This window comes from Sus scrofa, chromosome 9 (genome assembly GCF_054392235.1).
Source record: "Sus scrofa isolate SSC_HxYL_T2T_F1_AM1 chromosome 9, Sscrofa_HxYL_maternal_Yorkshire_Landrace_v2.0, whole genome shotgun sequence".
In the NCBI taxonomy this organism is placed as follows: domain Eukaryota; kingdom Metazoa; phylum Chordata; class Mammalia; order Artiodactyla; family Suidae; genus Sus; species Sus scrofa.
This window is the reverse complement of record NC_139391.1, coordinates 136327896-136341989: the sequence shown is the minus strand read 5'-3', so window position 1 is coordinate 136341989 and position 14094 is coordinate 136327896. Positions and strand designations below refer to the sequence as shown.

The 14094-nt window shown below is 47.3% G+C and overlaps 1 protein-coding gene across 3 annotated transcripts; it reads right to left on the bottom strand.

The window, feature by feature from the left end:
- Positions 1–590: 590 nt before the first annotated feature.
- On the bottom strand, positions 591–14065 carry NEK2 (NIMA related kinase 2). Of its 3 annotated transcripts, XM_021063863.2 has the most exons (9): positions 13884–14065; positions 12714–12931; positions 11942–12182; positions 9229–9311; positions 8392–8518; positions 7157–7376; positions 4866–4991; positions 2071–2178; positions 591–1452 (listed from the first exon to the last, which is right to left on the bottom strand). In XM_021063863.2, the coding sequence occupies exons 1-8, from the start codon at positions 13977–13979 to the stop codon at positions 2072–2074; spliced, it is 1218 nt and encodes a 405-aa protein (XP_020919522.2). In that variant the 5' UTR covers positions 13980–14065; the 3' UTR covers positions 591–1452; position 2071. The 3 variants fall into 3 exon arrangements, 2 of the variants coding, with proteins under 2 accessions (XP_020919522.2, XP_003130461.3); XM_003130413.4 differs by lacking the exon at positions 2071–2178; XR_014816618.1 differs by lacking the exons at positions 591–1452; positions 2071–2178; positions 4866–4991 and adding an exon at positions 3327–3415 and having other exon boundaries at positions 6256–7376.
- Between the last annotated feature and the right edge of the window lie 29 nt (positions 14066–14094).

Here is a 14094-nt window from a genome sequence, read left to right as displayed (position 1 = left end):
CAACGTTGCGAGTCAACTAGACGTCAATAAAGCGTTTCAAAACCAGCTACTAAAGGAGCTGTTCCTGTTTATTAAAACCCCTCAGAACTTGGTCTTCTTTCGATAAAAGGATTAGCATTGCCAGGAAAACATCACATGAAAAATGTGATGGGCACAGCGAGGACCGCTGATTCATATCACAAGTCAGACATATTAAAAAAAATCCACCAAAGCCAAAACAAGTTCCCTTCAAACTCCCGCAAGCTTTAGCTTAGATCAGGGTTCCCACGCGTGGCCCTGTTGGCATTTAGTCCTGGGACTGTCCTGTGCACCACGGGGGGGGTAGCAGCAGTCCCGGCCTCTGCCCACTAGATGCCAGCAGCACCCTCCCTCCAATTGTGACCATTAAAAAAAACTGTCTCCAGATGTTGCAAATATCCCCTGGTGGGGAAACTGCCCCCAGAAAGAACCACTGGCTTAGTCGGTCAAATGAGATGCAGAGCAAAGTGCCCCCAGCCCTGGGGAGCTAACATTCTCATGCCTGCCCTCCAAAACCTGTGAGCCGTAAACACAGACTCCCTCCAACCAAGAGATGGGCACATGCCAGAGACTAGGAAAACTAAAGAATTCTTTTATTTAGTCAGAAAGAGGTGGCACAGGACAGTTCACAGAATAAAAAGGGAAAAAGCATACAGACATCACAGAGATGAACTCTTCCACAGAAGGTCACAGATTCACGCCCCAGAGCAACGAGATGTTTACACGCGAGATGCCAGCATATTAGTGGCCGACCAGGTTTTCTCTAAGCTCAAGAACATTTAAAAACCCAGACTTAAATTTTCACTCTAGACAGGACAGCTGTAAAGCACACCACTCAGTCCTTCAGACTTCACAGTAAGCACTGCTCCTGAGTAAAGATGTTTTCCTACTATCCCCCCCAATTCCCAACACTTAGAATATAACATCGAAGGTTCCAGAAGTAATCACACAGAGGATGAAAAGTCCAGTTGGCCAAGACAGCGTCATTCTGTCTGTAAAGCCTTCTTAGAAAAAGAAAGACAAATGCATGGGGTGGACGCTGGCACACCTGCCGCCGAGGAACAGCAAAAGCGACCCCGAAACATCAGGCTTCCTACAGAAAAAGCACGGTTCACGGCAGCACGCGTGTAGGCCGCGGCAGGGAATGCCAGCCTCGAAGGGCGGGCAGTGTTAGACCCAGCTCGCCGCTCGCTGTCTCTGGGCCAGGCTAGCGCATGCCCAGGATCTGCCTGCTTTTCAGCTGGTACGTTTTCTCAATGTCTGCCAGGGCCTGCGCCCGCAGCTGAGCAGCATGGAGCCTCCTCTTCAGGTCTTTGCACTTGGATTTGGAGCTGAGCTGACTCTCAGGAGTCTCACTCCTTGCGACGTTCTCCTTACTCTCCCCGCTGAAGTGAACCTTCTTCTTCATTCCCGAGGACGGAAGATCAAAACGCTCTTCAGGGAGGAAAAAGAAGAGGGTCTGAGTTACGTGAACAGGAGTTCAACTCCCCCGTACTTGGCAGACTCACCGCAACAGTCACCCTGTCGCTTCACACGTGAACCCCGGGGACCGGCTATTCTCTCTGGAACCAGAGCGTGACAATTCAGCTGAGGAAATACTCAAGATCTTACTGGCTTTACTCAACGATTCATTTTTTTGGTCTTTTTTTTTTTTTTTTTTTTTTTTGCCATTTCTCGGGCCGCTCCCACGGCACATGGAGGTTCCCAGGCCAGAGGTCCAATCAGAGCTGTAGCCACCGGCCTATGCCAGAGCCACAGCAACACCAGATCCGAGCCACGTCTGCGACCTACACCTCAGCTCACGGCAACACCGGATCTTTAACCCACTGAGCAAGGCCAGGGATCAAACCCACAACCCCATGGTTCCTAGTCGGACTCGTCAACCACTGAGCCAGATGGGAACTCCTAGTCAACGATTCACGATGCTGGCAGCATCCTACCTACCAGACAGAAAGCCCTGAGGAGCTGTGCAGAATGAAAGACCTTTACGGGCAGAGGGGACGGGATGAGGAAGTCACTCTAGCAGGGAGCAGATCTGTGTGGCAAGGTCACCTTAATTCAGTGGACAGCAGGTGTCTATCAGGCAGATGACCTTACTACTGCTGACCAGGTCATGCCAGATTGACTGCTTTAAGATTCCATTCCTGGGAGAGGCAGAACCTGTAATTAAGTTAGGTATTAAGTCTTGGTTTGGTGACATTTGGTGATAGGTGACTCCATTTTGGACCTGTTATCTCTTTCGTAACAGGCTAGGGGCATAGGTTTGGCAGAAATCAATCAGGCTTTTAATCTGCAGCCAAAAATCGAGGAGCATATGTTTTATTCTCCTAACACTCAACCTTCCTCTTAAGGTTAAATGCACAGAGGATCACAGTCTCCAGTATGAAACGTCTGGAAATCAATGTTCTTTATCTCTATTCTTGAAAACAAGTGCCTTTCTGCCTACAACGCATGACTCCCAGGAAAGCATGGACGCAGAAGCTCTTCCTTACAGCAAAGCACCTACAGTTCTGGCGAAATACTTAAGAACACTTAGAGCGGCTTAACTGCCCAGAAACTTGTTTCAAAAAGAACCTAAGCCAGGGTGGCATGGTAAAAGCAGAGGCAACACAGTAAAAGTTAATCGAGTTAATAGTGAGTGAAGATGTGAATTGTACTTTTAACATTTAAAAAAAAAAAAAAAGAAAGAATTTCCTTCAAGTGTCTACACTATTAGGAACTGACAGGTTTGAATTCTAGAACAAAAAGGTTCTTTTTGTTTTTCCTTTGTGTTCATGTAAAGGAAATACGGTCGAATATTTACTGAGCTCACTGCGTGGGCCGCTGGGGACCAAACAAAGGCCCTGTTGTAGTGGGAGGAGAGAGACCACAAACAAACAAACAGGTGCATGTGAGGAGTGTCCAAGGGGATGTGTGCTCTGGGCAAAAAGGAGACAGATGCGGGGCTGTTTGCAGTCGTGCAAAAGACCTCGTAGTAAGACGGCTCCTGAGCAGAGACCTGAGGAGAGGGAGGAAGTAAGAAGCCAGCCGACTACGTGGAGAAGAACATTCCAGGCCAAAGAACAGGAGGCGCCCTGCAGGAGTGGGCCGCACAGAGAAACACTGCCTTCGCCTGCCTGACTTCTACTTCCTACACTGCTTCTCCGCCAGCCTTTCAGGAGATGGCTTTTAGGTCCTAAGTCTATGGTTTCAAACAGATCCACCTTTATGACCTCAAATACCTGAACGTTTGTAAACCAACAGTATAAACTGTAAATCTTACTGAGACAGTTTTGTAAGAAAGAAAAGGGTTTAGAAAAAAAATAGCATTTCTTTTTTGTTGTTGGCCGCCCTGTGACACATGGAGCTCCCCGGCCCAGGGATCAGATCCCAGCCACAGTTGTGACTTAAGCCACAGCTGCGGCAACACCGGATCCTTAACCCACTGTGCAGGGCCGGGGATCGAACCTGGATCCCAGCGCTCCCAAGACACCACCGCTGATGCTGTTCTTGCTACAGCAGGAACTCCTTGAATTAGTATTTCATTAAACAAAATGAATTAGTATTCATTAAATAGACTAAGGAGAGCTTTAGAAAAGATGCTCTTAGTTTATTTGTTTTCCTCGAGTCTGAATTGCAGGACCCAAGGAGGGGAGGAGGACCTTCCCAACTGTCCCGAGTTCATAAGGACACTGCCCCCCACTGCTTTGTTGCTCATCTGGGGCTCGGATGTGCTCAGTACTTTAAAATATCTCCTACCCACAGTGGATGCTCCACCCTACAGCTCATTTTCAGTAATTGCCGCGACTCGCATACAAGTAGGTTCCTCTACCCACGGATCCGACAGAGTGAAACACACCGTCCTTCTTAGCTTTTCACCCTTTGCTCAAAGACGCTCGGGGCAAGATGTCGATAAACTCTATAACTGGAAGAGCTGTCCCCAACGGCGCCTTCGATGATTCTTGGCAATGAGCTTGATGCCTGAAACTCACCCAGTTAAAAATCCCCCCTCACTCTATCGATCATGATTTAAGTGTAGTTTGTCTTTATGGATGGCAGTGTGGAATCGAAGAAAAACTGAAATAAGTATAAAAATATTGAAATGTTAAAATAGCAATAATGAGGGAAAAAAAGATATTTACTGCCATCACTAATTTCATTTCTTTCTATCACTTATTACAAAGCATATGTAGATATTAATCAATCGCTTTTTCTTTTATTGGCTGCACCCACGGCACATGGAAGTTCCCGGGCCTGGGACTGAACCCGAGCCGCTGCAGTGGCGACGCTGGGTCCTTAACCCACTGTGCCACAAGGGAACTTCCCAAGCAATCACACTTGGACACATACGTTTCAGCTGGAACAAGTCCTCATAAAGATCCCAAATGGATGGCCTTTGCTATCGCTGGTTTATCACACCTTTGAAGCCATGCTTTCTACGAAGGCTGTGTAAGTATTATTGGGTCCTGTGCGAGAGGGAAATGCTAGGATTTTCACTGGAAAATGGAGGGAAATGTAGAGTTTTGAGAATATATTCAGAGAAAAATCTGAAACGCAAAGCATATTTTTTAAAATGACCCAATTTTAAAAAATAAATATCAGATACAGAACACATAGTTTGATAAAGAAAAAAAAAAGCTGAAGATGAAATCGTCCTGCCTCGCGTCTCACGCCTCTGACCCCAGTGAGTCAGTCACTACTAGAACAGAATTCTTGTCTCCACTGAAACACATATGTTCAATTAACTCCCTCTTACAATTCGAGACTCTGGAAATTAAAAGGGCTACCGGAGCCCCCTTGGGGGCAATGCTGGTGCCCACTTCCTCATTTGTGGGACCAGCTTCTGTTCACTGAGCTGGTTCTCATACCTGGACCGCCCTCCAGAGACAGGAACTTCTGGTCCTTCAGCAGACTGTAATTCTTCAGCAGACTTTCTGCCCTGGCCAGTTTGTTCTCTGCCAGCCGCTCACGAACACAAAGCTCTCGCTCCTTCTCTTTAAAAGGAGACGGATGAGAAAGAGAGCAATTAATGAGCAGCTCTGGGTATAAAACAATTCACATGTGGTGATCCTAAAGCTTTTCCTTATCACGAAGGCTACAGCCTGACCACTGATGAGCCTTTTTTTTTTTTTTTTTTTTTTTGTCTTTTTAGGGCCACACCCGCGGCATATGGAGGTTCCCAGGCTAGGGATCGAATCTGAGCTATAGCTGCTGGCCCTCACCACAGCCACAGCAACTCGGGATCTGGGCCGAGTCTGCAACCTACACCAGCTCACGGCAACACTGAATCCTTAACCCAATGACTGAGGCCAGGGATCGAACCCACATCCTCATGGATGCTAGTCAGATTCGTTCACTGCTGAGCCACAACGGGAACTCCCGCCCGATGAGTCGGGCTGTGTGAAGGGTATCTCACCGTAGGCTCCAGTCACCCTGACTGTGCCCAGCTCATAAGGCAGTGCGTCGTTGGTACGCGTTTTCTCCTAACGACTGGCCCAAGTGCCAGGACAGAGTGAGCTTCCACCTCTGGTCGAGATGTGTGGGAGTCACTCGGGAAAACCAAGAGCCCCGCCATCCCTGCTCGCCATCCCTCCTCTCCCCCAAGAAGGGGCAACAGTTCCCTTCCTGGGCATTACCCGGCCGCCTGGCACAAACCCTCCTCCTTCCGGCCAGTGAGAGCCCGGAAACCACAGCTCGTTTAGGTGGTGCCTTTAGATGAGTAACAAAGGCTTTTATTTATCCATGGCCCAGCTTTCAGAGAGTTCAGATTTCAGTTGTTACGTGAAATTACAAAACACCACGGAAAGTTTTCATCAAAGTTTTTGGTTGGTTGTTTTTCGTTAAGAATTTAAAAAAAAAGAAAGATCTTGGAGTTCCTGTCGTGGCGCAGCGGAAACGAATCCAACTAGGAACCATAAGGGTGCGAGTTTGACCCCTGGCCTCACTCAGTGGGTTAAGGATCCGGTGTTGCTGTGAGCTGTGGTGTAGGTTGAAGACGCAGGTTGGATCTGGCGTTGCCGTGGCTGTGGCGTAGGCCGGCGGCTACACCTCCAATTGGATCCCTAGCCTGGGAACCTCCATATGCCTCGGGTGTGGCCCTAAAAAAAAAAAAGACAAAAAAAAAATATTCTTTTGACAGAAGGAGTTCCCAGTATGGCTCAGTGGGTTAAGAATCTCACTGCAGGGGCTTGGGTCACTGTAGAGGTGCAGATTCGATCCCCGGCCCACACCATGGGTTAAAGAATCCAGTGTTGCCACAGCTGTGGTTCAGATTCAATCCCTGGCCCAGGAACTTCCATACACCAGTAAAAAAATTTAAAAGAAAAAGAATTCTTTTGACTGAGAGACGAAAAAAGATTTTCAGGTAAGCAGAGGCTGTAGCTCCTGCAGGGAGCAAATCTCACGGTCCCAGACAATAATCATTAGGAAGCAGAACACGAATGAATGCATCTGGACGCCGTGTAAGTAGTCCAGCTGAATGCAGTGCGCCCCTGCGGAAAGCTGCAGAAGCAAAACATGAGCCTTAAGGGGAAAGAGGCCGGCCGCAGCCCCATCTCATTCCTCGACCTCAAAATGCAGAGCCTCACGGCTGCTGCTGCCTTGTGGGACCCTAAAACCTGGGGAGCAGCTTTCACTTTAGTGGATCAGACAGGCGTTCAACATCACAAACTCCTTAGCACCCAATCTGTCAACCCCATCAGAGGACTTAAGTATCTTGTACCCACATTCTCTACGGAATTGCCACAACACATCTCGCTCACATACTGCAGGATTTTAGACCCTAACAGTGTCGGAGCAGCTGTCGCAGAAGGGAGAAGCGAGGGTTTTTATTCTGGAAGGCAACAAACTCTAAGCCCTCCCTTTATATTGGGAAATTTAGGGTCTGTATATTAAGGAAGATAAAGAAGTGACTCCACAGGACAGGGGGATGGCCACTGGGCTGGGCTGTCACAATCAGTGCCCCCAAATACAATGACAGCAAATGATCTCGGAGAAGGAGGCTCAGCTCGAAGGTGCCAGCAAGCTTTCGCTGCACATATTCTGGTTTCACAGGTATTTATAAAAATGTTCACATAGAACACAGACCTAGGGTCCTCTGTCGAGGCAGAGCTCTACACGCAGGAGAATAGCTCTGGCGCTTCCCCCCACCCCGACTCACGCTCCAGGCTTTCTTCCCTGGCTTTGAGAGCTCGCTCCCGCTCCTGTAAGTGTATTTCCTTCAGTTTCAGCTCACTTAGCACAGGACTGGAGTCCTGCAGCTTTTCTGGTTCCCCTGACCGTCGCCCTCTTCTCTCGGGATTTCTTCTTTGCTCTTCTGCAACCAGGTCTGCTATCAAAGGATTCTCAAGAATTTCTTCGACAGAAGGTCGATGGTAATCCTGGGGGGAAACAGCCAGTGTCACAGGCAGGCTTCGTAATGGAAAGCTCATCCTGCGAGCAGCTACACTTAAAACGGTGTATTATTTCCAAGGCAAAAGAAAGGACTCCTTTCGGGGCGGGTCTTATTCTTGGAGGAGCGCGGCGTTATCACTCAGCATCTGTGTGTGCGACAGGGCAAGCACCACCACCTGCCCAGTTCCCCCGTCACCACAGGCTCCCTCCGCCCTTTCACCCCCTGCAAAGGGATGGCTCACAAACACCTGAAAAGTTCGCTGGTGGTCTGAACTCATGAGGTTCTGAGTCCACGAAGTAATGCAGATTTTAACTCAGCATTGCTCCCTCTTTAAGAAGGCTCCATCCTTGTGTGGTGCTGGGTACCACAGCCAGGTCTGGTTCAGGGCATGGACGGTCCCTGCATCCCTAAGCTCCACGAAGCAGGATGTTCCCTCCCTTACCTTGGGTCCTGTGACTGCACCCACGACCTTCTCGTTCACCTCCCAGAGCATCAGTCTGATACAGCAGCCTGATCCCGAGGACATCTCCCTCCCCATCCAGTGGCCTGACTTTTGTCTGCATTCTCTCTCTGAGTTACCTCCCCTCTGTTCTTCTTAGCCCCCACCCCCACCCGTCTCTAACAGTCTCTAATCTTTAATCTCTCATTGGAGCTGGAGGCAGAGTAATAAAGGCTTATTCTTCCTGGCCCCTTCCTGTACCACCTGCCACCCTGAGGTAGGCGAGGATAAGGGGAACTGAGGATCTGGATCCTTTATGCAAAATCTTTCCTTGCTCCCACCATCTGCTGGCGTGGCAGCGCGTGGGAGGGGACAGAAAGAAAGCACAGCAGGGAGGCCAGCCACGGGCCAAGGATTCGTGTTTTCATGTGTGTTCACAGAGTAGATCCAGCTGAGGAAAAACGTGTGTAGCGATTCCTCAGTCTCACTGCTCCACCAGAGCAGGTGGTGCAGATTTTAACTGAGAGATGGCAACAGGTGCTATATCATCTTATAGCTTTACCTTTAAGTTTAACATCCTCGTAATAAGGTCATTTAATTCATCGGAGTAACGATATGGAATTCGCCTGAATTTGCCTTCTCTGATCTTCCCAGCTAGTTCTTTCTGGTTGAAAGCTGTAAACGGAGGCCTGCGGGGAAAGGTTTTTCAAAAAATAAAAGTGAAAATATAGAATAAGCAGCACATGAAGAGCAGCGTTTATAGGTCCAGGCTATGTTTCTACTTCCGGCATCTTCTACAGCTGTTTCCCAGCCTTGGCCCCGCCGACGCCCGGAGCTGAATAGTTCTGTCGGGGGCGCTGTCCTGGGCACTGGGAGTATGTTTTGCAGTACTGCTGGCCTCTGTCCACGAGATGCCAGGAGCTATCCTTAGTTGTGACAACTAAAAGGTCTTCGGATAGTATCAAGTGTCCCATGGGAAGCAAGACTGGGAGGTAAAAGATTCCTCTCCTAGTTGAGAACCACTGCTTGACAGAATATTTTAGAAGGAAAACAATGAAAATAAAAAGGGGTAAGAATTCGAGCTCTTTCCTGTCCAAATCCCCAGACTGCGTCTCTAGGCCGTTATTTCATTTCTCCCACAGGCCTGACCCACGTGCTCTCCCCTTAAGCCAAGCTCAGGCTAACAGGGAAGCATCTAACCAGGTCAGAGGCCTGAACAAGTCCAGATCCAGCCTCAGGGGGTAATTATTAATTTGTAAATAATTTTTTTAACCGATCCGTCTACCTTCATTTTAACCTAAGGCTTGAACGTGCAGAGGTGCCCAAAAAGCTGAGCCAGGTGAAAGGTGACAGAGCTAAGTGTCTCTCTCGGCCTAGATGTCTATCCCATCATACTTACATTAGTGCGCACAGTTCATACAGCAAACAACCTAGGGACCAGATATCCGATTTCTCATTGTAGGACATGCGATTCATTTGTTCCTGAGGGGAGGAAGAAAGGAGTTTAAAGGTTTTTTTGTTTTAAAATGTAAAATTACTCCTGGGACAAAAACAGAATCTTAAAGTTGGGTAATGCTGACTCAAGAAGAAGGAGAAAAAAAATTCTTTTCTTTAATGGCCACATCCACGGCACACAGAAGTTCCTGGGCCAAGGACTGAATCCAAGCCGCAGTTGCAAATTACGCGTAGCTGCAACAATGCCAGATCTTTGAACCCACTGCCCTGGGCCAGGGAATGAACCTGCACCTCCAAAGCGACCTGAGCTGCTGCAGTCAGATTCTTAACCCACTGTACCACAATGGGAACTCCAAAAAAAGTTTTTATTATAAATATTTTATATCTAACTTTATACCTATAACAAAAATTTCAGATACAAAAGGCTGATTCTGCTCACATCAGGTCTTGTATCCTAACAACAAAAGAGGCTACTGTTTACTTCACCTTCAAATTTACAGTGGAAAAAAGGCACTGCTCTTATCCTAATACACTTCACCAGATAGAATTCACTCACTTATTTTTCATTCACAAACATCTACTGTGTTACTCCAGGCAGACACTGGCAATTCAAAGGGCTACATGAGATCTCTACCCTCAAGGAAGTCATACTCTAGAAACTCCATTTTAAAAGAACCAGAGGCGTTCCCATTGTGGCTCAGTGGGTTAAGAACCTGATGTAGTGACTGCGAGGATGTGGGTTCAATCTCTGGCCTCGTTCACTGCATTAAGGATCTAGCATTGCTGCAAGCTGCGAGGCAGGTCGCAGATGCAGCTTGGGCCCAGTGTGGCTGTGGCTGTGGCGCAGGCCCACAGCTGGGGCTCCAATTAGACCCCCAGCCTGGGAACTTCCATATGCTGCAGGTTCAACCCTAAAAAGAAAGAAGAAAAGAAAATTGAAAGAACCAGAGCAAATTCTAGAATAACTTCAGGTCCACATTTAAATGGATGTAGACATAAATGGCTAACTGACTCATTCATTTATGTATTTTTCCCTTAAGTCCACTGTATATACCACAGTAGTAGCCAACATTCTCATTTTCTATTTTAACTGTTTCTTAGCTTTCTTCCACACGTACAGCAACAATGGTCCACCATGACTCTCATTCTCAACAGAGGGCACAGAGGCAGGTAAGGTACCAAAATCTTTAGGAGGCTTCTTGGTATTTTAAAGTCCAGCAGGTGAGTCTGGTACTACTTCTTGACAATCAACCCCTCAGGAAACTGAACCAATCTAACTACCAGGGCAGAGGAAACAGGAACAAAAGAACTGCACAGGTTTCAAATTTTCCAAGAACCACCTCTGGCTAATTTTCCTTTCTGCCACTGGTTCCTATATGGAATTTGATCCAGTGAGAAAATGACGCGGTCCTGGCCCTGTCTAAACTTAGTCAAAAACAAAATCACCAATTTACAAAGTTTTACACTGTAGTCAGATTGGTTAACCTAACTAAAAAAGATTTAGAAAGTCCTGGAAATGTTTGTGAACCATGAGAAACAGTAAATCTCTCTCCATCTGTACCAGCTAATATTTCACATATAACACATTGGTGCTGTCACTTAAAAGCTTTTCAAAGTCACTAGAGAGCTATAAACATTTCATACTCTGTGACCCAGCTATTCCATTTTGAGAGCGATACACCAAGAAATAACCAAAAAGGAAGAAAGGATAATTCCTATAAAGATATGCAGAGCCCTGTTCCTCAGAATGGTGAGACATTTTGGAAACAAAATATCCAGCAATAGAGGAAAAGGCTTCTGGGTGGGTACTGCAGCTCCGCTGCAGGAAGAGGCAGCAGAAAAAGAGCAAGCACCAAGGGTTAACCAGCAAAAACATGATAAACGTGTTATCTGAAGTGAGAGAGCCTCTGAGCCTCAACCTCCATCTCTAGAATCATCTAAAGAGTCTGTTAAAATAGAGAGTCCAAAACAAACAAACAGAGTGCAAAGATCTGTCCAGGGACCCAAATTCCCTGGATTTGGGGCCCAGGACTCTGCATTTTAAATGATCACTCCAGACAAATCCAAGGTGGTGTCCAGGACTTATGGCCCCTAGGGAAGTGCTGCTCTTGAGGGTGGAAACAAAACCTATTTCATCTTTGTAGTCACAGAGCTTAGCAACCAGCAGTCATTCAATACAAGCCTATTTTGCATTGCTAATACAGGAATTTAATGGCCTGGTGGCCCATTCAGAAAAATATAAATTTAAAATAAAACAATAGTTAATTCTTGGTGATTGGATACTACTAAACAAACAAACAAAAAGCTCAATTTCCCTGCAGTTGAATGAGTACCATTAAGATGTTTAAAAAGTATCTAAATTCTTTTTTTTTTTTTTTGGTCTTTTTTTTTTGGCTTTTTTTGGCTGCACCTTCGGCATATGGAGGTTCCGAGGCTAGGGGTCAAACTGGAACTGTAGCTGCTGGCCTATACCACAGCCACAGCAACGCCAGATCTGAGCCACATCTGCGACCTACACCACAGCTCAAGACAACACCGGATCCTGAACCCACTGAGCAAGGCCAGGGATCGAAGCTGCATCCTCATGGATGCTAGCCAGGTTCATTTCCACTGCACCACGACGGGAGCCTCAAGTATCTAAATTCTAAAATACTCACAGGAGACATGTAATAAGGTGTGCCAACAAATGTTTTTGCAAAACTCGTATCGTGGTTCAGTATTCTAGCTAGCCCAAAGTCTCCAAGCTTAACATTCTGCTTGCCATCCAGGAAGACGTTGGCTGGTTTCAGGTCCCGATGCAGCACAGTGTGGCCGCCATCGCTTCGTCTGTGACATTCCTTTAGGGCCAGAGTCAACTGAGTCATCACTCGAAGAACAAACTCTTCATCTAAGTACTGTCTGAAATCAAAACAGTTATACAGCATATAACTTCTAGGAACCCCATCACAAAGATGAATTATCTAGCTTTCAAAGGTTACACACAAGGAAAGAAATTACTTCGGTATGAAACACGGGTATTGATCTGCCAGGGATTTTTCTAAAGTACCCACCAAACAAATATGAGAAGACCCTTCCCCATTACTAAGGACTCTGTCTCTGATCCTAATACAGGAGGCTCAACAGAAACAAAACAAGGCTCATTTAAAAGATTAATTAACCTGCGAGTTCCCGTCGTGGCTCAGCAGTTAACAAACCCAACCATGATCCATGAGGATTCGATTCGATCCCTGGCCTCACTCAATGGGTTAAGGATCCGGTGTTGCCATGAGCTGTGGTACAGGTGGCAGATGAGGCTCAGATCCTTCGTGGCCGTGGCTGTGGCTGGCAGCTCTTGCTCTGATTCGACCCCTAGCCGGGAAACGTCCGTGGGGCCACAAGTGCGGCCCTAAAAAGCAAATGTAAAAAAATAAAAACCAAAGATTAATTTACCTTTCCTTGGTTCCCTTTGAGATCACGCTCGCCAGGTCCCCCCCCTCGCAGTACTCCATGACAATGTACAGGGTGGTGTTGGTCCGGTCAATAATCCTATCATAGTATCGGACAATGTGTGGATGTTTCAGCTCACGAAGCAAGTTCACTTCGGAAACAAGCATTTGTTTCTCGGCTTCTGTCATGGAGCCATAGTCAAGTTCTTTCCAAACTAATATCTGAAATAAAATTTTCCAAGGTATAAATGAACTCATTAAACTCCAAACCCCCCCCCCAATTTTTTTTTAATTACTTCTCTGGTAAACGGATCATACAGTCATTATCAACTCCTTTAGCTGAACCAACGGAAGGACCCCTGAGATTACTTCCATAATCTTCCCCTCATTTTCAAGCAGTAAAATGATGCAGTAGAGGGCGATGAGGCACATCGGGTCTCCCCCCACCCTACCCTCAGTTGCTTAGTAGGAGGCTGTACTCTGCCCAAGGCCAGGGCAGAGGCAGACAAAGCTCTTCACCATTCCAGCAGGCCAAGCTCTTCCAGGGAAAGAGAACTTGGTAAAAATCCCTCCACCAGAGCCAGTTTCCTCTTCACTGTTTGTTTCTGTGTAAGGTCTACCTACACACGTTGGGAAATAGAAGTCCAACAATCCCAAGGGCATTTTAAATGAGTTCTGATTACAAGACATAATATTTCTAGGTTCTGGTGGCCTTGCCCCTTCTTCATGACTGAGAGGGTTGTTCTCTAAAAATAGCTCAGGAGTCAGCTACCTGTCTCCAATAGAAGGCCCTTAGCAGGTCAAAGTATGAAAAAGGAAGAACATGAAAGAGAGACGAAAAAGGACGGAAAATACATGTATATAAAAAATGCATTCTCCTGTAAATAGCAAAAGCAGTGCTTGACAATACGTATTTGGCAGTATTTTATTTGGCACATTCTATTAATTTTACTTAGGAATTAAGGGCAGATTTACAAATTTCAAAAAGAAAAAAGAAACAAGGACACAGTCTCCATGCCTCGAGCGACCCAGAACAGACACAGACCTGGGGGGGAGCTGGCTGACTTCTGAGCACGGCCTTCGAGACCCACAGCCCCGACCCCTCGCTCCCCTTCGGCGGCAGAGGCGCAACACCCGCCGCAGGGGCGGAGACAGGGAAGAGGCCCGCACTCACCTTGCCGTCGCTCTTCCTCCGGATCTTCTGGCAGCGGCCGTAGGAGCCCGTGCCAATGGTGTACAGCACCTCGTAGTCCTCCGCCCGAGTCGGCATGGCGGGGCCCGCGCAGGACGCCTGCAGGTCTCACTGCCGTTGCGGAGCTTCGGCCACCGACTCGGAGGCCTCAAACCACAGGCCCCGGCTGCCCCAGGCTCCAGCCCCGTTTAAC